Raw genomic sequence first — 22,005 nt, forward strand, 5'->3', positions numbered from 1 at the left:
GCTTTGTGAGCCTGAGGTCTGGAGGCCCTCTGTGCTTGCCGGCCTCCCTTAGGGAGAGGATGGGGGAAGAAACAGTGAAAATGGACCAAACAACCCTTTCTTTCCAATTGCATACAGAGCAGAGTCTCGTCCCCACACTGTGCCCAGCGTGGGACAACTGCAATGAAAGGAAATCTTAGCTTCAGAGACAGAAAACAGATGTCGCCTGGTGTTGGGGTTGGGCTGAACTCCGAACATCAGGCTTTCATGAGCTGCTTTAAAACTTGGGTGCCTAGTTAATGCTCCTTTAAAACAATTAAAGTTCCTTTTGTTTTTCAGCTGAGTCGTGGGTGCCCCAGGCACATTCATATGCAATATCTCATTTAATCTTCCTGTTAACCTGCTGAGACAGAGGTTATTTATCTCCATTTTACAGATGAGAACACTGAGGCTCAGGAAAATTCCACAACCTGCCCAGAGTCTCATAGCTCGTCAAGAGAGGACATGGAGTTGATCTCCAAACTGTTCCCAAAGCCTGAGCTTTTCCCAGACTGGTGCATTTCATTAAAAGTGCTTACTAAACAATAAATTTTATTTTGGCACAGTGTGGGGAGGAGACTCTCTCTGTATGCAGTTGGAAAGAAAGGGTTGTTTGGTCCATTTTCACTGTTCCTTCCCCCATCCACTCCCTAAGGGAGACCGGCAAGCACAGAGGGCCTCCAGACCTCACAGGCTCCCATCAGTCTGCCTCCCAAAAGAGAACACGTGTCTAAATCCATATGTGCTTTTCAAGGTCAAGGCAGGACACCTAGGGACAGACATCCAGGGACATGAAGGCACGCAAGTCATGCCATTTCAACTCTTAAACTGTTCCTTGCACCCAAGGGCTGGAGTTTGTTTTGAATGTTCTTGTCTCCGTGCATCCCATTGTGTGGGTCCCTGGCCCGCCCCATTCCAACCGTCAGAGACACTAGGGTTCTTTCTCCTGATCCCAGTCTTTCTTGCCACAACACCTAGACGAACAGGAGTAGAGTTGGGAGATGTATGAAGAGTTCTGCGTAGCCTGCTTCTGTGAATAGTATAATGGTTTGAGCTTTTCATCCCCTGTTCATATAGATCTTATTTTGGAGCTGTTGGGAAGACAGTGGAAAGTTTGAAACTCAGATGTTGTGTTGTGTGTGGGGGGGGAGGGGTTGTTTTGTTTTCTTTTGTCTAAAAACTTACACAACATTTCCAGGTTTAGTTTACTTATCCCACTCTCTAAGTGGAAGTTTCCATGGAAAGTAGTAGATAAAAGTGAACAAACCACTCCAGCCCCCAAGCCTAGGATTGCAGGTGGTATGTTACGCTCAAAAAGTTGTCCAGAAGAATTGTCCTGAGGGAGGAAACTGCAGCTGTAAGAGAAGTCTTGTAACCCATGGACACTTTGAGGCCCCTGATGAGACCACGATAAGGATGGGTTGATCAACAGTTGTTGTCCTGAGCTTCAGCGTGGCTTAGGCCGTGTGCCTGAGGTGCGTGTCCCTGTTCTTCCCATGGTCTTTGCCTTCATGATGCTAATGGGATCTGTAGGCAGATGTGACAGACACTCAGAAAAAGTAGCATGGGACAACCTGAGTGCACATGTTTAACAATACACAGTCTAAACATTCTGGAGTACTGTGTAAAATGCCTGATATGCGAATCATTTGTAATTTTTTGAGGCATGAAATTTAATTCACATGCTGTGAGGATAGTATGCATGCCTAAAGCTAACAACCAAGCCCAGCCAAATACCCCATGCGTTTTTGTCTTTACCCATTCTTTTATAGGCAAAAACTCATGTGAACTCTTAAAACCCTTTTTTCTTTTCTTAAAAATTGCCTTGCAAATAAGCCAACTGATTTATAAATGTCTTTAGTTACGGATTTATAGAATATCAAAGGAGATGAATGATCCTATAAATTTCAATGGAATGTTCTGGAAAAAGTTAGTCTCCAAATTCTAGAAGATCAGTATAGTAGACACTGAGCACCAAGGATTTTCTACCAGATATTGTGTCACCCGGATGTTACCACACGATCACGATATGTTATGAGAAGGGAGAGGTTGCTTTGGGTTGAGGATGGTTTGTGGTGTGAGCTCCAGAGTAAGTGGAGTTGAATTTGAAAAGGGCCAAGATTATCCCATGTAAAGGGGCAGATGGAAGGGGCCGAGGCTGGAGAAAAGGGAAGACCAAGTGTACTCATGAAAGGGCACTTGGTTATGCATCTACTAATGATATAACTGAGGGGCCTTAAGACTCTCGGGGTGTCAAATGACCACAAGGGGAAGTCACTGCTAACTGGGTAGGCCCTCAAAGCAACAGCCTGTTCTGTGTCTTACTAACCTCCCTCTTTCACCAACCGTCAGAAATATATTTAAATACTTCACACAGCACCTCGCATCTAGTAAATGCTTAGTAGAGGTTTGTGGAGTGAGCAAATGAATGATTTAATCCTGCTATCTGTTGTTTGCAGCCTTCTCTGTCTCAGTTTGCCTTCAAATGAGATCAAGCAGCATGATATCTTTATTAAATATCCCATCCTTTCCTTCCAGGCTTCATTCACTCTCCACTCACTTGACAGCTGAGCACTGGGAAAGTGTTACAAAGACCAAAGACATTGAACTTGTCAGTAGGAGCTGTGGTCAGATTTGTCCAAGCATTCTCTAGTGTAACTCATCTCATTCCTTTTGCTAGCTCCTGGCCTCATTGCAGGTCCTATTGCATAGTACCAACCCCGGGCCTAAGGATGCTGTAGGACTGGACCTACAGTAGTTCTATAAAGGGCAGGAAACATCTCTATTTCTGCTCCAGGAAGCTTTGAATGGCTCCGGAGAGCTTTCCTGGCCACATGGAGGTGGACACGCTTCTCAGCAGCAGGCTGGCCAATGGCGCTCCCATGCCTGGGCCTGGGGAATTCAGTGATGGCCTTCCTGCTCTAGTTATTGTGGTGAATCACAACAGACTGTCAGAGTGTGTAGGGGCAAGGAACCAGATTTTAAATCCTACTTTTGGCAAGTCATGTGTTATTTGACTTTGGATAAGCACTCTGTGATTTATTCCTCCCTCTGTAAAATGGGGCTTGTTATAGTGGCCCCACCCAGATACCCTGAGGGATTGTGTAAGAATCCAGAGGTGACGGCCATGGATGGGTTGTTAAAACATCAAGGTAGAATGAGCACTTTCCAGTCAAGTTTAAATCACAGCACATGTGAGTTCTGGAACTGGCAGCCTGGGTTTGAGTGCCAGCAATGCCACCTACTAGGCTGTAACAACTCTTGATACTCCTTGTCTCTCGGTTCCCTCGCTGAGAATACTAGTTGGAAAGTGTAGAATGGGTGTTATGAAAATGCAGGGCATTGGAGAAATGGGATGGTGGTTCCCAGTCTTACACCATCCTGATCGAGAAGGAGCGGGGAAATAAACCCCAGTGCGCATGGGGGGGATCAAGGCCGGTGGTACAGGTGGTTCTCTGGATGCTAATGGGCTTAGGAAATGGAAAAGTTTTGAAAATCAATCAGACCCTGAGTCTAAGGACTAGCAAGGATGGTAAATAATGAGCATGTCAGGGTTGAAGTTTCACACTTAATCTATAAGCCTACTCCTAATAGGCCCCAGATGATTATACATTCATGGTGGCTTTCTATTTATTGGGATTATATGAAGCTCTTCCATGTTTCTAAAGGAAGTCCAGGCATGTCTTTTTCTTACTTGTTTGCATAAAGGATCCTGAGGAATTTTTAAAGGAAACCCTCCTTTTTATGAGCATTAATTATACACCATGCAAGCAAGCGATGGCCTATATGTTATGAAATATTAAATCAAAATGCTCCCCACTCCCAGATGTCCCGGAGATAAATATGGCAGGATTTTGAAGCCCCTCTCGGAGCTGTTTTGCCTGCAAATTTATTGTTTTGTCTCCATTTTCGGAAAGCTCCGTTTTCTGTGAAGTATAGCACTCTGGGTAGTTTTTAAGGCGCGAAGTCCTCTGGAGTTGCCTGTGTCGGCAACAACTCTTATGTAGATGGCACACGAGGGATGGCGCGTTGATCGGCTCCTTTAAGATGACAAATGGGCAGAGAGCGTTATTGTCTTTGATTGCACGCCTTACATCATCTGTATGTAGGAATAAGAGGGCCATACTTTATCTTTAGCCATTTTATAAATATTTAAGTCCTTATAGTTGCCTGAAGATATTAAAGCATATTTTACAGTAGTCGGAATATAAATATTATATATAGCGCAAGATACCAAAGTAGTTTAATGAATTCATAATTTTCTCTTCACATTTATTGGAATGTGTTTTATGTTCCAAAAGTTCCATTTAAAGAATAAGATCCCATTCTGCTTTCTGACAACACACTAAGTGTTGGCTGGCGTTGCAGGCGGGGTCTGGGTTCCGATGTCTTTAGACGCTTTCATTAGGAGTCAGGGGAGCAGGAAGTCAGGGCCCTGGGATATATTTCCTTAATCCCTACATTTAAAAATACATATAAATAACTTTTGAATAAACAATTCTGGTGCTTATTTAAATCATAAAGCGTTCCAAAGAGAAAACTTTTTATAGCTTCTTTCCTCTATTTCAAGGAGATTAATTCACAAAAACCTAAGTAAGAACAATAAACATGTGGTTTGTAATTTTCCTGTCCTCCCCACCCCCCCTTTCGTAAAAGGGGACACAGACCCTGTTTGCCAAGATAGAGCAGGAATCTCGGCATCGACTTGGACAGTGACATCCCAGTGCGTTCTGCATATTTCTCTCTAAGACAGAGTTCCAGCTTCTTAACCAGGTTCCCAAAGGCAAGGGGGTGGCAGGGAGAATATGACTGCACCTCTTTTCAACCTTCCAGTGAAATAAAAAGACTCTCCTCTTTAATATTTCACAGAGTTTCTCCAGCTCCCAGCGGGAGTCCATGCTGGGTAATGTTTGCTAATTACCAACAAGGAAACTAGACATACAATGCTGGTAAATTACCTGACCCTTTCCATTTTAACGAGGCAACGAGGATTTCTCGAAGTGATGTTGTTTCACTGGCTAATGGTGTCAGCAATGTTGTAATTGTGGGTTGAGACACATTAGCTGAACAACCACATGTAGAAAGGGCTTTCTCTCCACAAGCCCTTCGGAGACTAGAACCTTATAATCATTAAGCCTTTGTCATTTGCATGCTGCTAATCACTTACTTTATTATCCTGCATATCCATTGTCTTTCTTTAATTGCTCTTTAAATTAAAATTAAAAATAGTTCTCAAGCCCACAATGGCTGGGATAGCATCTTGATTATGAAGATAACTTCAAGGAAATGGAACAACTGGTAATGTATTGCCAGGATTATGAGAGAGTCCCACTGTTATGTACGCGTCTACAAGCCCCAAGGGCCTCATTGTGGCAGTTTCTCTTCCTTTAGCCCATACTGTTTGTTTAATAAATGGTTATGGATGGCCTTTTCAGCCATTATAGCAACTTTGGAGAAAGTACATCCTTCTCATTGGTTTGGGCACTGAAATCTCATTCATTCTCTGGGCAAAGGTATAAAATTGAATTGAAAGGCAAGGTCTGCACTAGAGGCTCTGCAGAGACCCTCTTGATTCTCCTCACTAGTTTATTCTGTATCAGCTTACTTTAAAAAAACAAAAACCTTAGCATCATCAAGGAGACATACATTTCAGAGCCGGAGTGGGCCTTAGAGTCATTCCCATTTTACAGATGAAGAAACTAAGGACCTGAGCAGTTGCCAGGACTGTGTTCACCCAGCAGGATTTGAACCCGAACTGTCTGTTAGTGAGCGGAGTGGATGAGGGCTCCTGGAGGAAGGAGCACGTGTTATGGGCTACTCCTGAGAATGGACATGATGTCATGCCTTGAGTTGTAATACACAAGCTGCAGGGTTGTCATGGTGCAGGGCGTCAGTGTGTGTCTCTTGCCTACCTATATCGGTGTGTTTGTTGATGCAGACTGTGTGCCAGGGTATGCAAGAGAGGGCTTGTGTCTTTCATTTCTTAAAACAAAACAAAACACAATCCCATGGGTGACATGCAGTCATTCCTGAATATTGAGTGATGAAACCCAACGTTATTATGGTTGCAATATTATATATGAGGCCCCAGAATTGGGATGGTACAGTTTTTGGATCCAGATGGGATTGGGGCATTGCCCTGTTTGCCTCAATTTTACAGACGAGAAAACCGAGTTTGATTAAGACAGTGATTTCCCCTAAATTCTCACAAGAAGTTAGTGCTAAAACCCATGTCTTTTGATTCTCTGTTTCTCTGTCAGCATTACAAGTCTATTGTCATCATCATCATGATCATCATCATCATTGTTGTCATTGTCTTTATCATTGTAAATAACTTGTTACTTTTAAAGTGTCAGACATTGCTGTAAGCAGTGTACCTGTATTATTACTTAATCTTCATGACATATTACTCTTCCATTTTACAGATGAGATTGAGACACAGAATTTAAGTAAATTGCCCCAGATCACAACACTAGCAACTGAAAAATGCAGCACTCAATCTCGAGGAGTCTAGCTCCAGCCTTCAAGTTCTTAACCGTGACGTTATGGCTCATTTCAGGTTGTGGTCCGCAGATATTGATCATGGAGTAAACAGAGTTGCTCAAAATCAAGCTAGTACCGATCAACCTCTTCTTTTAATAAAAGTGTGTGTGTGTGTGTGTGTGTGTGTGTGTGTGTGTCTGCTGACCCCCAAGATCCAAGATTCTAGTTATATAGTCATCTGCCAGCATAAACATATACGCAAGAAAGCCTTAAAACTTAAAAGAAAAAATTTACAGTGCTCTATTTTAAAGGACTATCACATGTTTGGAAGCTGGGCTGCTATTTCTGCGAGGCGCTGTAGCGGGAGCCTTTCAGAGACAGCTGGCCCAGTGCTGTGGGTGATGGGAGTCTGCACAGCAATGCCTTGGATCACTTGGCAAATCCATCTTTTGCAACTACTTAATTTTCTGTGCACTTAAGATATGGATGTTTTCCTTTGCTTGTGATTTCATAGGTCTCCTTCTTGCTACGCTGGCCATTGGTCCGTACTAAACCAAACAACTGGGGCCCATTTGGCATTGGGTGTTTTAGATGTAAAAGGACATTTGAACTGCATGACAAATGCCGAAAAACAAAGCCCATGGCACTGAGAACATACAGAAACTGTTTATAATGTAAAGGTGGTTACATTTTCAGTCAATCTATCACTTTAATGAGCTCTTTGCATTTCTTTGATTAATGCTCACAAAAGGGGGAGAAAAAAATTGATGTAATGGAAACAAAATGGCACATAGTCTTGGCAGCACGAGGGAGGTTTCTGTGTGTTTTATGAGCATCCGCTTCGCATCACCGTCTTGCGCCTGCATGTCTACCTTCCCTGGCACAGTGCGCCCCCAGTTTACGGGAAATGCGATCCAGCATAAAAACGAAGAGACCCCGCACGAGAGGCCTTTGTCCTCTTGTGGTGCCAGCAACAAGGGAGAGCCCAGGACAGGAATGAAGCATTAATAATAATAATAAAGAAAAGACATACTCCATGCCATATTGAAATTAAGAATCCCACAGGTATGCAGGTTTTAAAAGAGAGAACATTAAAGATGCTGTGAAAACATTACAATTGATATCTAGTACTGACTATGTTGTTCGTAGTAATCCGTACGGTTTAAAATAGTGAATAATGGGCATGGGAAAGTGCAGGGGAGGGCACCATCATGAGTAACTAATGGGGGACACGTTAGACCCCGTGGCCTTCCTGGAGGAGGTGAAGGAGGGCAGGAGCTGGGTTGAGAGGGAAGAGGGGACGGAGGAAGAGTGGGTAAGGCGTGGCGGAAGTAGGGATGAGAATCAGCAAGGACCGCTCTCCTGTGTTGGAACCCAGCTCTCATTTCCCCCTCCTCAGCCATGTGCGTGGAGCACTGTGGGTTTCCGGCGCTCTTTAAAGCCACATGAGCACTTGGCACCTTGCTCTGAGACTGAGCGGCTCCTATGATGTGGTGGGAAGTTGCAGTAGAGAACTGGGAACCCTGTAAACTTTCTTATAGCCTTGTTCTTCTTTTCTTTGTCTTTCTTTTTTGTTTTAATCTTCACCCAAGGATATTTTTCCCATTGATTTTTAGACAGAGCGGAAGGGAGAGGGAGAGACAGAAAGAGAGAAACATCAATGTGAGAGAGACACATCAATTGGTTGCCTCCCTCATACAACCAAGCCTGCAATTTGGGTATGTGTCCTTGACTGGAATCGAACCCAGACCCCCTCAGTCCACAGGTTGATGCTCTTATCCACTGAGCAAACTCACTAGGGCTGGCCCTGTTCTTCTAATGTCTCTTCATCTGTCACCTTTGGCCGCTCATTTCCATCCTAGAACAGTGATGGCGAACCTTTTGAGCTCGGCGTGTCAGCATTTTGAAAAACCCTAACTTAACTCTGGTGCCGTGTCACATATAGAAATTTTTTGATATTTGCAACCATAGTAAAACAAAGACTTATATTTTTGATATTTATTTTATATATTTAAATGCCATTTAACAAAGAAAAATCAACCAAAAAATGAGTTTGCGTGTCACCTCTGACACACGTGTCATAGGTTCGCCATCACTGTCCTAGGACCCCCGTTTCCCCAACTCCTGAAGAAATTGGTTCTCTAATGATCTTTAGGATCCTGACAGCTCAACAAGGTAAGTCCGTCCACCATGTCAACCAGCTGCTGTCCGTCGTAAAGATAACACAAGGCTTTAAAGTTTCAGGTTTTTTCTTTTATTAGTTTACTAGAGGCCCGGTGCATGGATTTGTGCACCAGTGGGGTCCCTAGGCCTGGCCTGTGGGGATCAGGCCGAAACCAGCTCTCTGACATTCCCCGAGGGGTCCTGGATTATGAGAGGGCACAGGCCAGGTCAAGGGACCCCACCGGGTGCATGATTGGGGTCCCGGGGAGGGGCCACGGGAGGGCCCCAGGGCATATCCAGCTGGACCCCAGCAGCAAGCCAACCTACCGGTCAGAGCGTCTACCCCCTGGTAGTCAGTGCAGTTCATAGAGACTTATCGAACAGACAAACAGTAGAACACTTAGCATATTAGGCTTTTATTATATAGGATAATTTTGGTATTTTTTCTAATTGCACAAATAAAACATTAATTTTAGGAAATTTATATTCCCTATCATTGTATCACTTAGACATGAGAAGTTGACACAATAGTTTTGTTTCTTTTTTTTAAAAAATATATTTTATTGATTTTTTACAGAGAGGAAGGGAGAGAGATAGAGCGTCAGAAACATCAATGAGAGAGAAACATTGATCAGCCGCCTCCTGCACATCCCCCACTGGGGATGTGCCCGCAACCCAGGTACATGCCCTTGACCGGAATGGAACCTGGGACCTTTCAGTCCGCAGGCCGACGCTCTATCCACTGAGCCAAACCGTTTCGGCATTTTGTTTCTATATATTTAGACACTTCCCTCTTCAAAATAAATCATTCATATTAGTATATGACCTATGTGTTTCCAAAAATATTTTATTATGACCATTTATCCATGTCATTAAGTGTTTTTCTGTGGATGCACACTTAACAATTCTGTTTTTAGTGGATGCACACTTAACAATTAGTTTCCTAAAACTAAACATTCATGTGTTTTCAATTTAACATTGTTACTTAATAAGCACAAATGAAGAACATGGCAATCAGATCTTTAATAGAGGAAAATTGTGTTATACATATATTTTTAGGTGTGAAATTGATTAAGCCAAAGGGTATGTGAAATTTTAAGTTATTTAATTCATATAGTCAAAGTATGTCTTATTTTCAAGTTGTAAGATGAATTAAGAGGGGTAGAAAGCAATTGAGAAGTTGTGGAAGATTCACTCTGACACCCTGGGGAAGACATTAGACCAGGTTAATATTAGTTTTCATATTTTTTCCAAATCTATAGTCTTAGTTGTGTTTAAATTGTGATTTACTCCTTCCTCCCTCCCTCCCTCCCTCCCTCCCTCCTTTCCTTTCTTCTTTCCTTCCTTCCTTCCTTCCTTCCTTCCTTCCTTCCTTCCTTCCTTCCTTCCTTCCTTCCTTCCTTCCTTTCTTCCTCTGACCCCTCTGAGATACAGTAAGCCCTTTAAGCTTATCCTAAGGAAAGAGATTGTTTTCTTGGAGACTCTTGCCAATATATTTGTTCCATGTGTGTGAGAGTCTAAGTGCTGAATGTATCTTATGAAATTTAATGAGCAAATAGCTGTCGAGAACTTTGTTTAGTTTAGCTCAGACCCCAAATGCAAATTCTAAAAAAGATGAGGTACTTTACTCAGTAGGCAGAGCCATCTTTCCAAGGCATTCCTCAAATATAGTCTCTAGAATAAAGAACTATTTATAAATATCAGTGTTACTTATTGTAAATAGAAGAAATTGAAGGCCAGAGTATTGACCCACATCTTGTCACTGATCACGGGAAATGAACAAAATTCTTGGATGAAGATACAGTCAGTCAGTCACTTGTTTCAATAGGAAATAAGACCTGCATGCGCCATTTCACCAAGAACGGAGATTTTTCTCAGTCACTGTATTATTGAGGGCATTTGGTTGCAAGAAATAGAAATCCAACCCGTTAAAGCTTCAATAAAAAGCGGGCACATTTGGCCCAGGAGGTTGGATGGTATCAGACATCTATGCCGTTCTCTTAAATTACTTGCCCCATCCATGGTCACCACCAGCCCCTTCTCACATCCTTCTGGCTTTGCATCCACACATCTTTTGCACAGTGTCCCGGGGAAAACACAGATTGGCCCCAGCTTGGGGTAAGGCCCATCTCTGTGAGTCATGTAGCCAGGATACTGGGGACCATCTTGCTGACTCTGTGAAGTCAGGCTGTCGGCTTCATGTTACCATTCTGTGGCCAGGGTGGCACGGGGTTGTGCCCCCACCGTCACTACCAGCAGACACTGTGGAAGGAGTTGAAGAGGAACGGATAACAACCAGTGAACCCATTCTGGTTCTATGACCTTGGATACAGTCACTTCTCTGCTCTGAGCCTCAGTTTCTTCATCTCTAAAATGGAGCAGTTGATTCCAGGATTCCCGAATCTCTTACATGTCTAACATGAGTGGTTGGTAAAGAGGCACCGTCTTTAGGCTCTGGGTGGGGGACAGGTGTGAGCTCCAGGCACATGAGTGATTTTGAATAAAGCAGAAAACACAGTTGAAATTGGCAGAGGAGTTCCCCCTTCTGCCCTCCCTGACATTGACCTCCGTCACCCTGTTGGGGGCTCCTTCCCCCTTGGGCTCCGAGTGGACAGTGGTCAGTGGGCAGTGTCAGGATAAGCTGCTTCCTTGGTAATTAATGGCTTTTGATTGAGTCAATGCTGGTCAGCTGCCTCACCCTCATGACTCAGGACTCCAAACGGCAGAGCCACTCAAAGCTATGAAAACACATGGAAGGTTCAACTGAGTTCTTCCCTTCGCCAGGTTTCTCTTGCAGACTTTTCCACGAATCTACTTCCCAGGCCGATCTTGTGCACATGGCGTTCCCCGCACAAGTCAGAGAGCGGTTGTGCTGGTGTACACGGCACTTTCTTTACTTCAGGTGCTGAAGAATGTGTTGGAGTACGTACTGCAGAATGACTGCTGTGGCTATTACTGTGCTTGCTCAGGGGAGCTATTCAAATGCCTCATTTATTGGAGCTTAATAGATTAAAAGTCCAAATTGAGTCTCATGATATAAGCCTAATCAAGTTCCAATCTGCATAATTTTCCCATCAGCAGCAATGGGAAAGGTGGATCATTTATGTCTTAGCAGTTGCCAATCATGTGTTAAACCGTATTGTTGCATTTGCTTATCAAAATATTTGTATTGGTCTTCGCGCCATCTGACATTTGGCTTTCCCTGGCATTAACAGGAAATTTAATTCATCGCGTAGATGATGTAATATGAGATGTTTCTCTTGATTTTAACATGTCTTTATAGATCATTTTTAACGGTGATCTTTCCCTTTTACAACGTCATATTGAATACCTGTCTCAGCAAACCTACATGACTCGGCTTAATTTATTTCCCTAGTTTAACATAGCATATGGATTTCTAACCACCATTTATATGCACACAATAAAAGATAATTCGGCCCACCCTTTGAACCAATTCCTTTATGTTAAATCTTTGGGGGTGGGGGAGGCACTTACCTTCATTTCTCCATCTATTCTAGGGGACATGATTGATAGGAATGTTCATCTCTCTCTCCCTGGAAAGGCCTGGGGACTTAACTAGGGAAGATTTAGAAAGTACTTTGTGTTTTCCTCTATGGAGAAGTACTGTAATAAAGCATTTATTATAGGTGCCGAGTTGTGAGTGCTCTGATACCAAAGCAAGTTGAGCATAACTACAGTGGGTCCCCGTTGTGATCTGTTCTTTAAAAGTGAAAACAATATAAGGGTAATACTACCTTTGGTCTCAAACCTGCCTGCCAGGGTGGAGGGAGAGACCATTACATGTAGAGGGCAGGGAGCATGGAGCGCCATTCTATGTGGGCTCTGACGTCGGACACCTGCTACTTCCCACCTGGGTATGCTTGATGAAGTTATCAGACTGCTCGGAATTTTATTTTTCTTACCTACGAAATGGGAATATTTTCAGTCCCTACACTCATAGGGTTGTTAGGAATAAATGAGCTGGGCTCATGAAAAATCTCTGAGTACAGCTCTGTCCCTAATAAGAAGGCATATTGGTGTGGAGGTTGAGAGGAGTTTCTGAAGACAATTTCCTGGGTTTAAATCTGAGATCTGCTAATCCCTGCATTTGCCCTGGAGCAAATCACTTACCTTCTCTGTGCTTCAGTTTCCTCATCTGTAAATTAGTATTATCTACATAGGAGGGTTTTGCGAACTGAAGTTAATATATGAGCAGAATTTAGTACATAGTAATCACTCAATAAATGTTAGCTATTTTTTCTCAAGCTTATATTTAGGCCCACCTTCTTCATTCTCAATTATCTTCAGCTAGATCTAGAACATTGTTGTCTTTCCTTGACATTGAGTCTTTCTCATTTGCTAGTGCACTCATGCCTACATTTCCCCAGAACCCTTTCTAACGATTCTGCAATAGATCTTGTCTTTTTCTGCTTGCAACCACATGGTGCCGTGTAGATGCTGTGCCTGTGTGAGTGGGTGCAACAGTACCCAAAACAATGAATAAAAAATGAAACCTTGATGATCTTATTCCAGTGCCTCTTCACCTTGCACTTCTTAGGAACAGGTCAAGTGTTTATATTAAATTCTTTAATTCAAAGTCATCCTGAAACGTCTTTGTCTAATCTAACTAAAGGTCACTTAACCTTCCAGTGATTTTCCTGGCAGAGGCTGAGTGCCTCTAGCCCTGGAATAGCCCATATGAAAATGTGAAGTAGAATATTAGCTCTAGAATAAAACACTCCAGAGGGGTTCTGCAGGTGCTATAAGGAATTAAGAACCTTTTATACATTCTTCAAAATACCTAAAGAAAATCCTAGCTATCCCCATATCAAAAATCCTCCTTTCTTACATATTTTGGGCTATATTTTTATCACATTTCTTTGTGCATTTCCATTATTTTTCCATGATTTTCTCTATGTGAAAATTCCTTAAAAAAATCTATCTCACTGGCCTGTGTTGCTCAGTTGGTTGGGCTTCTCCCCACGCACCAAAATGTCGCTGGTTTGATTCCTGGTCAGGGCTCAGGTTAGGTTGCAGGCTTGATCTCGAGTAGGGGGCATGCTGAAGGCAGCTGATGGATGTCTCTCTCTCTCTCTCTCTCTCTCTCTCTCTCTCTCAAAATAAGTAAGTAAATAAATAAAAATACAAAACAAAAAACGATGAGGACCACATGCTTGATGCTTGTATGACTCTTTGGCTAGAGGTTTCGCTCTCTAATAGAGTTGACTGAGTATCCTTGTCCTTAAAAACAACATCTACCAAAAGCTACGTTAGTGTTTTATCTATAGAGAAAGGGTGGTGATAGATGCTGTGCCTATCCACAAATATTTATCGTGTACCTAGTAAAATATTAACATCCGTAGTCAACATTTTTGAGTACTTGCTTTATAGCAAGCATTGCATGAAATGTTTTTACATTTTTATTTTTTGTTAATCCTCACATGAGGATATTTTTCCCATTGCTTTTCAGATAGAATGAAAGGGAGGGAAGGGAAAGAGGGAGAGAAAGAGAAAGAGGGAAACATTGATGTGAGAGAGACACATTTACTGGTTGCCTCCTGAACATACCCTGACAGGGGGTTGGGAGTGAATCCAGGTATGTAGGTATGTGTCCTTGACCAGGAGTTGAACCCGAGACCTTTTGGTGCTCGGGATGACACTCTAACCACTGAGAAACACTGGCCAGGGCTGCACTAAATGTTTTGAGCACACTATTTGATGTTATCTTCACAACTACCCTATGTAGGAAATACTTTCACTTTATAGACAAAGAATCAGGGGCTTGGAGAAAATGTGTGCTATGCTTACAGTTATGTGGCTACTTAGTGGATGAGGCAGAGTTTGAACTCATGACATATGACTGTAAAGCCCACTCTGCTCCTTCTCTATTGGCCAGGCATTCTGTAGACAACCTGGGAAGTTTAGAGAAATAGAAAACCCAGTCTCGCCGAACCGGTTTGGCTCAGTGGATAGAGCGTTGGCCTGCAGACTGAAGGGTCCCAGGTTCGATTCTGGTCAAGGGCATGTACCTTGGTTGCGGGCACATCCCCAGTGGGGGGCATGCAGGAGGCAGCTGATCGATCTCTCTCATCGATGTTTCTAACTCTCTATCCTTCTCCCTTCTTCTTTGTAAAAAAATCAATAAAATATATTAAAAAAAGAAAAAAAAGAAAACCCAGTCTCTGGCTTGAAGTTCTCACACAGCATGTAGAGTGGCCATGCTTGACAAGGGGCCCTCTTGGGCCCATTTATGCCTGTGCCAAAAGAATAGAACAGACAACCTAAGCTGGCCACATGTGCCCCTGAGCATTGGAAAGGGGAGGGGACTTCAATTTAAGGAAATCAGGTATTCTTTGGAGGCCACCTTGAGCTCAAAGCTTGCCTCCCATGTCCATGACCAGCAGAGAGCAATGGAGACACATTTAAAGAATCAGGAGACCATTTCAGCAAGAGCCAGGGCTGTAGATCACTGAACTTGAATCTTTTCCTGATTGAGAATTTTTCACTTCATCTCTCTAATGTCAGCATTTTTACTCACCTATTCTGGCAAAACAAGTGGTTGTTTCTAAAATCTGTTTCCCAAGTGTTAGTTTAATTAATGAAGGGAGTGTTTCCCAGCTTCTCTATTCTCTAGTTGTATAGAATCCTATACAACTATAGTTTAGTCCATGTCCTAAGGGGGGTGGGGAGGACAGAGTCTATGTCTTTCCTCTTTCTTTTTGCTTTTAAAAATGTGTGAATTGGAAAGTTTCCAAAGAGAAAGAGATATTAAAGCTGCTGACGTTATCTTGCCAACCAAAGCACCCTGTCCACGGGGTCATGCGTAGGAGAGAGAAGGACCTTTAATGGAGAGGTGTCTTTGGACACCCACCATAGTTTGTCAGTTTGCAGATGCTAATGGAGCCAGGCTTGGTGACTGAAGAGGAAAATGGAATATGAAAGCAAAATGAAAGAGGCCCTTAAAGCAAGCATGTCATTTCTAAATGAAGGTTTCATGCAAAGGGATTGAGTCTTTTTACAGCTGCAAATGGGATTTTTAAATAAGATGAAATAAAAGGACACTTTGGCTCCTTGCAGGTTCTGTAATGAAATACAGTTTTCCTAATACCGTGGGACCCGCATTTCTCCCTGTTTCACGGTGCTATTCCTTGACGTACACACCCGTATTTTCTCAAGTCAGCATTTGATGATGGATGTCAAAATACAGGCCATGCATTATGCATATAGCATTGCCGATTTAAGGTGTTTACTTGTCAAGTTGGAGAAATTCAGAAACGTCACATCCACTGAATCTGCGCAGCTGTCACTTGCAGTTTTTCACGCTTTTGAACGAAACTTCTGATGAAAACAGTTTAGTTTCTCCTTCACTGTTTTGGGGCAAGAAAGCAGCTAGCATTCCACATGCATGTTCCTGGTTATGTGGTTGGCTGAGACACACACATTCCAGAGTTCAGAAAGGTGGACACTATGCTGTCATTGAAAATTACTTACCCTGAACATAGTATGTCAATATAAAGAATAAAATTAAGTGCAACCAGGGAATGAAAAGTAAATAAGACTTTTATCTTTCTGAAAGTATGGCATTCAATAGCATGAAATTTGTATATGGAAGACAGGAAAGAGGAAACATTTTTATCTTCTGGCATTTCGTGCATCATGCTCCTTACAAACAACAGGCAATTATTGAGCACCTGTCATTTCCTTCCTGAGAGGGATTCGCACACAGGTCACACCAGAGTCAAGCCCATCTTCTCACATTACTGCAGAGTAAGTGGGGAGACTGGTCACACAATCTGCTCGGAATTGTGTCCTTGGACACTTAACAAGTGACTTTGTATCTGTAAATCCCGAATTCATTGATGAGCCCACATAGCCGTCCTTCAAGGGCAAAGAAGAAAACCCAGAGTGAACGTGTCTGCCTGTCCTCTAAGGTAGAGGAGCAGACGGGGCCCTGCGGCCGGCACAGAGCTGATGTACCACTTGCCACATGCTTCACTTGGTTAAATGAATGTTCACTGTATGAATGTGTGAGGTATATTAATGTCTCATGTTCATGTGTATCTGTGCACATCCTTAAAGAGGCAGCCATTCAGCCTAGCTGGGGTGACTTCTCACCCTCACTAATCTTGAAGTTATGGCTGGGTTAAGCTCATCCTAATATGCACTTGGGATTTGGGTCTGAGGCCCAAAGAAACCCAGACCACAAAAATCATACACCAAGCGGGCTACTTTCCAGTTCACTGTGCCCACTTCTGTGTTAGGAGATCTGTGTTAGGCACACTGGGAAGTGCACGGGTCCACTCTGAGCAAGTGGCATATGCATCAGTCAGGATGATTTTAGTTGCAAGTATAAAAACAAAACCCAACTGATTTTAAAAAGCAACTAATTTTGGCTTAAAAAAAGGGATATATATATTATATACATATAAGTATATTCATATATATAAGTACATAAAACCATCCTACCTCAGGATTTCTTTTTTTTTTATTGATTTTTTACAGAGAGGAAGGGAGAGAGATAGAGAGTTAGAAACATCGATGAGAGAGAAACATTGATCAGCTGCTTCCTGCACATCTCCTACTGGGGATATGCCCACAACCCAGGTACATGCCCTTGACCGGAATCGAACCTGGGACCTTTCAGTTCGCAGGCCAGCGCTCTATCCACTGAGCCAAACCGGTTTGAGCAGGATTTCTTCCTACAGGAGATTTCATATACAAATATATAGATATGTAGATATGTATATAGTTTATATATAATTTATATAATTTTATATATGTAATTTACTTATATAAAATTATATAAAATCTTATTATATACATACTAGTATCATCATATATATAGTTTACATATATAACTTACGTATATAAAATTTATATATATAATTTATATGAAATCTTATTATTCTATAGATATAATCATATATAGATAGATATATAGATATAGATATAGATATAGATATAGATATAGATATATGAAATCTCCTGTAGGAAGAAATCCTGAGGTCAGTTGGTTTGGGCTCCAGGGCTGGTTCATCAGGAACTCAAGGACTGCTCTTCCTGTTGTTTTGTCTTTCATCATTCAGTTCAGCCGATATCATTCAGCTGACTTTGTCCTCAGCTGGTGCCCATCCTAGTTATGAGTTGGCTGCCACAGTTCCAGGCACTGCAGGCACAAAAGCAATGTCCAGTGAATTAAAAGAGAATCTCTCTTCCTATGTGATTCTTTTTAAGAGCAAGGAAACACCCCCTAAAAGCCCCCAAGAAGATTCTCAACCACTTCCCCTTGGCCCGAACTGTGTCAAAAACCTAGGTAAGCCTCGCTGGCAAGAGAGTAAGCAATCAGTAGGTTTATGATAACAAGATAGGTTAGGTCATGTTGTGTTGACAACAAACAAATCTCAGTGTCTTAAAGCAACACAGATTGCTTGTTCCCTCACTCAGAACGCTTTGTGGGTCTGGGCTCCTGTCCAGGGATGCTTCCCAGCCGGCTTCTCCACGCTTGCCGTGGTCTGGGAGGACAGGCGGTGGGTTGATTTGTACCAGAAGTGATGATATGCATGGTTCTGTTCACTTTTCATGGGCCAGAACATGTCCTATGTTGCCTGGTCACGTCTAACTTCTAGAAGGCCCTTGGGTATAATTCTCACGTGTGCCTGCGTGGAGAGGGGAACAAAACTCTGAGCAACATCAACAATTCTTGTAGAGACTGGTTTTTAGAGAACTATCAAAGTGGGCTACAATGATTTCCAATCGTCTCCTACTTTGTTCTTCTAAAAACAATTCATCAGAGTTTATCCTGGCAGTGCTAATTGTTGACCTATAAATAATGCATTTGCTACATTTTTTTTATTGTGTATATACCCTGAACTCTCATTATTTTCAAATTTTCCACAAAACTGAACTTTCTCCCTTTTCTTTTTACTTCCCACCAGGGTTCACACCTCCAGGAATGGACAGAACCTCGCCAGACAACAGCCCAGTGCACGGGATGTTGCGTCAGCCGTCCATCACAACTGGGGTCAACATCCCCATCATCACTGAACTAGGTAGGGGTGAACAGTAGCCATGGGCAGAATTTTTAGTTCTCTCTTCCAACCCTGTCAGATAAGAGGAGGTTGGCCTGGTTTTTAGCTCCTTCAGGATAGTAGACTCTAGTGGGGTTTGTTTAGAGGAGATTGAAGAAAGCATGTGTAGAAATATCAGATTAGCAAAAGGGAAAACTGATCTGTTTCCTCTGAGATGAATAGACAGTTTCCTTCATGCTGGTCACTGTTTTCAAGGGCGTATGTGATGATGGATTTTAAATTGGGGCATAAATCAGGGCAGGGAGAAGAAGGAAGGAAGGGCATAGCCCGTGGACTCCTGGTAATTCTCATGGGCAGCACCTCTGGACAGCTCCTAGAGTCAGAACCCTCCACGGAGGCTCCAAGCTCCAGCTCTAAGCAAATCCCATTTAGAAAGTGGAGAGAAGTGGCCGAATTTGTCATAACACTACATTTACTCTGTCCTCACTGGACTTCTCAGACCAAGGCCGTTTTCAGGGAAGGCCACTCGGGTCCAAAAGCGATGGGGTTTTGAGGGCCACGCTTGTTGGTCAGTGGAATCCCACTTTTAGCCTGACCATGACACTCCCTGCTTCCACTATAAATACTACCTACCTATGCTCCAGGTCCTGGGTCCCTTTACTTTAGAATGTTTCCTCTGTTATTCCCTCACTCTTTTCTTTTTCTGTACTTTCCTCCACTCCCTTTCCCCAACCCTTAAACGCTGTATCCAATTAGCTAAACCTGGCAAGTTGCCTTTGGTATCAGTCAATCAGGAAAAAAACAGTGGGACGCACATTCTAATGATAACTGAACTGGGTAAGAAGCACTGTTTTCCTTTACATCAGTATCTCTTTTGTTCTGTTGTTGGTGTTCCCAGCCATCATCAGCTTGTTTTTTATTTCGCCGGCTGTAACAGAAAGGCTACCCCATGGCACTGCTTTGAATGCGTTTTATTTGTGGCTCTGGTTGGAATCGACTGTCTTGTTCTGGCCTTTCTTAATGATTTCCCCACACACGGCACCAGGGAACCTTTGATCACACCCATCTGACCTGGCAGTTGTTTTCAAAGCATCTTTGCTCTAATGCATTTTCTTTGGCCTGGGCCTTGTGTGTTTTTGTGTGTGTGTGTGGTTTTTTTCTGTTTTTTTTTTTTTCTTTCTTTTCCACGTGTCTCCCTGCTCTCCCGCCTTCTCCCTTCTACTCCTCTTCCAACACACTGTCAGCTTGACTGACATGTCTTCACAGCTCTCGGAGGAAGTCGAAGGAAATATATAAAAATTTTAAGATAAGAAACCTAAGATGGTGCCTTCCCTCCAGCTGTTTATTTTCCTTTATTCTGACTTTATTTGCCTTTTTTCTCATACTAGGCCCTTTCTCAGAAGCTCTGGCTCTGAAGCTATAAAAGCAACCAGCTCCTAGGGGACTTTTCTTTCCAAGGCAGATTTCAGGAAGGGTGCCAAGGATGAGGTTAGCAGCACGGGGGGCGCAGCCCTGACCCCTCCCTGCTGGCCCAGAACCCGCTCTAGGAGATTCAGAGTGGACTCACCGGGAAGACGAAGGGCCGGGTCATGACTGCATTTGTCAAGCCCTTCCACGGTCCCCACGACTTGGTTAATACCTCTATGAAAGGCACCCATCAGCAGCCGGCCTCAGAGCTGGGGATTGATCTTCTAAATAGAGACAGCGAAAGTGCTGCTCAGCGGAGGGCTGGGCAGAGAGGTGGGAGCACCTGCCTTCAAATGACTCACAAATGAAACTAACATGCCATTTTCTTGGCCCCCAAATATATTTCAAAATAAAAGAGCAGCTTTTAACACAGTCATCTTGCTTGCAAGGTGTCTAGGAACTAAGGAATAAATTGTCCACCACTCAGCACCACATTATTGTAGACGTAGCTATTTATCAGGACAAATTCGCTCAGGTCGAGGAGTATCACACTATTTTTTTGTTTCCACCAGTGGAAGAGGTGTCTTTTCGTGTTTAGAGAAGTTGGCTGAGAGCCTCGGTTTCGGGAATGCTCTGCCCCAAATCTTAGTGTTGCCGGAGAGCCAAGGAGCTCCTGCAGCCCCGACCTCTGGTTAGAAAATCCATGCGAACGTGTCCATCTCAGAAGCCTTCAGAGCATTTCAGAATTCTCAGTGCCAGGAATTGCTTTTCCCATTTGGAACTCATGTGCTGCCAGCTAGCTAGGACATCTTGACCTGTGATTAGTAGAAGAGAAAAGAAACAGCTTGGTGCCCCAAATCTGAGGCAACAATTCAGACCTTCAGTGAGCATCGAGTCTCCTGAGGTCTTTGTCCTCACTAGATGTCTACCATTAGCTCGGAGAACTTCCCGTGTTCCCATGATGCCCATCGCCTGTGCCTTCGACATTAAGCCCAATTTTCCTAGTGGTCAGACCACCTTGGGCAATCATACAATCATTCTCTGACCACCTCACCTCCCCGGTCCCCCAAAATATTTACTATTTTCCTACTACATGTTTTGAGATGTGTTCTGCACACTCCAAGCCAGCAAAATGCACTTTGAGAACCACAGAGGATGCCAAGGTCAAATAAACTTAAAATTGTGTAGTGTATTCCAGTCGTCACCCATTTGGAGAGTTCCAATTGATGGTGAGTGGAAGTCTTACAGGAAGGACCATTTTAAAACTGTTCAACCTGCCTGTTTCCCAGTTGTATTTGACCTTGTACCTATCGAGGTGATTGTTTTAATCACGTCTTAGCACCTGCATAATGATTGTTCTGTAACATAGGATGAGGGTAACACTGGCTGTGCTCCTCCCGAGACCGGGTAACTCAAAACAGTGCACAGGATTTTCACTGAACCCTGGCTCACACCCTGAAGTCTGTTACCAGTGATTCAAACCCCAGACTGCTGAAAATTTAGACCCACCTCTCCTTATTTTGGCTACTTCCCCTCTAAGTCTAGTACCAGCCTTTCCTCATCATCATGAAAAGAGGTAACCGCTGCTCCTCCTTTTGGGGTGTCCATACACACTCCCCCCTGAGCTATTACAAATAATTAATACCACGTCCTCTGCATGTTGTCCCAGGTCACATTTTCTGATTCACAAAGTAGGAAGACTCAACAGCGGCCAACCCACGCATGCTTGCGGGTACATGGAGGGAGGTGGGGGAGCTACGAGTTGACCCTGGTAGGATCCCTGAGTAGGCCTTATGGGCTTCTGAAAGCTGGGGATTTCCATACATAAGGGGTGGACTGAAGGTTTAGTGTCACAAAGGCGATTCTGAGAGCAGCTCACATCCATCAAGATGCTGGGCCAAGCATA

At 43.2% G+C, this 22,005-nt stretch overlaps 1 protein-coding gene across 19 annotated transcripts in view; it reads left to right on the plus strand.

The window, feature by feature from the left end:
• Positions 1-22,005, plus strand: part of KCNMA1 (potassium calcium-activated channel subfamily M alpha 1) — a 704,741-nt gene that overhangs the window by 649,002 nt on the left and 33,734 nt on the right. For 10 of the 19 annotated variants that reach the window (XM_059662263.1, XM_059662264.1, XM_059662284.1 and 7 more), the window contains one exon: positions 18,600-18,713. In XM_059662263.1, coding sequence (XP_059518246.1) covers positions 18,600-18,713 — 114 coding nt within the window. Of the gene's footprint in view, positions 1-18,599; positions 18,714-19,448; positions 19,530-22,005 lie in introns of all 19 variants that reach the window. The other 9 variants (XM_059662282.1, XM_059662260.1, XM_059662261.1 and 6 more) reach the window with 1 other exon arrangement.

Source organism: Myotis daubentonii, chromosome 13, assembly GCF_963259705.1.
Source record: "Myotis daubentonii chromosome 13, mMyoDau2.1, whole genome shotgun sequence".
Taxonomy (NCBI): Eukaryota; Metazoa; Chordata; class Mammalia; order Chiroptera; family Vespertilionidae; genus Myotis; species Myotis daubentonii.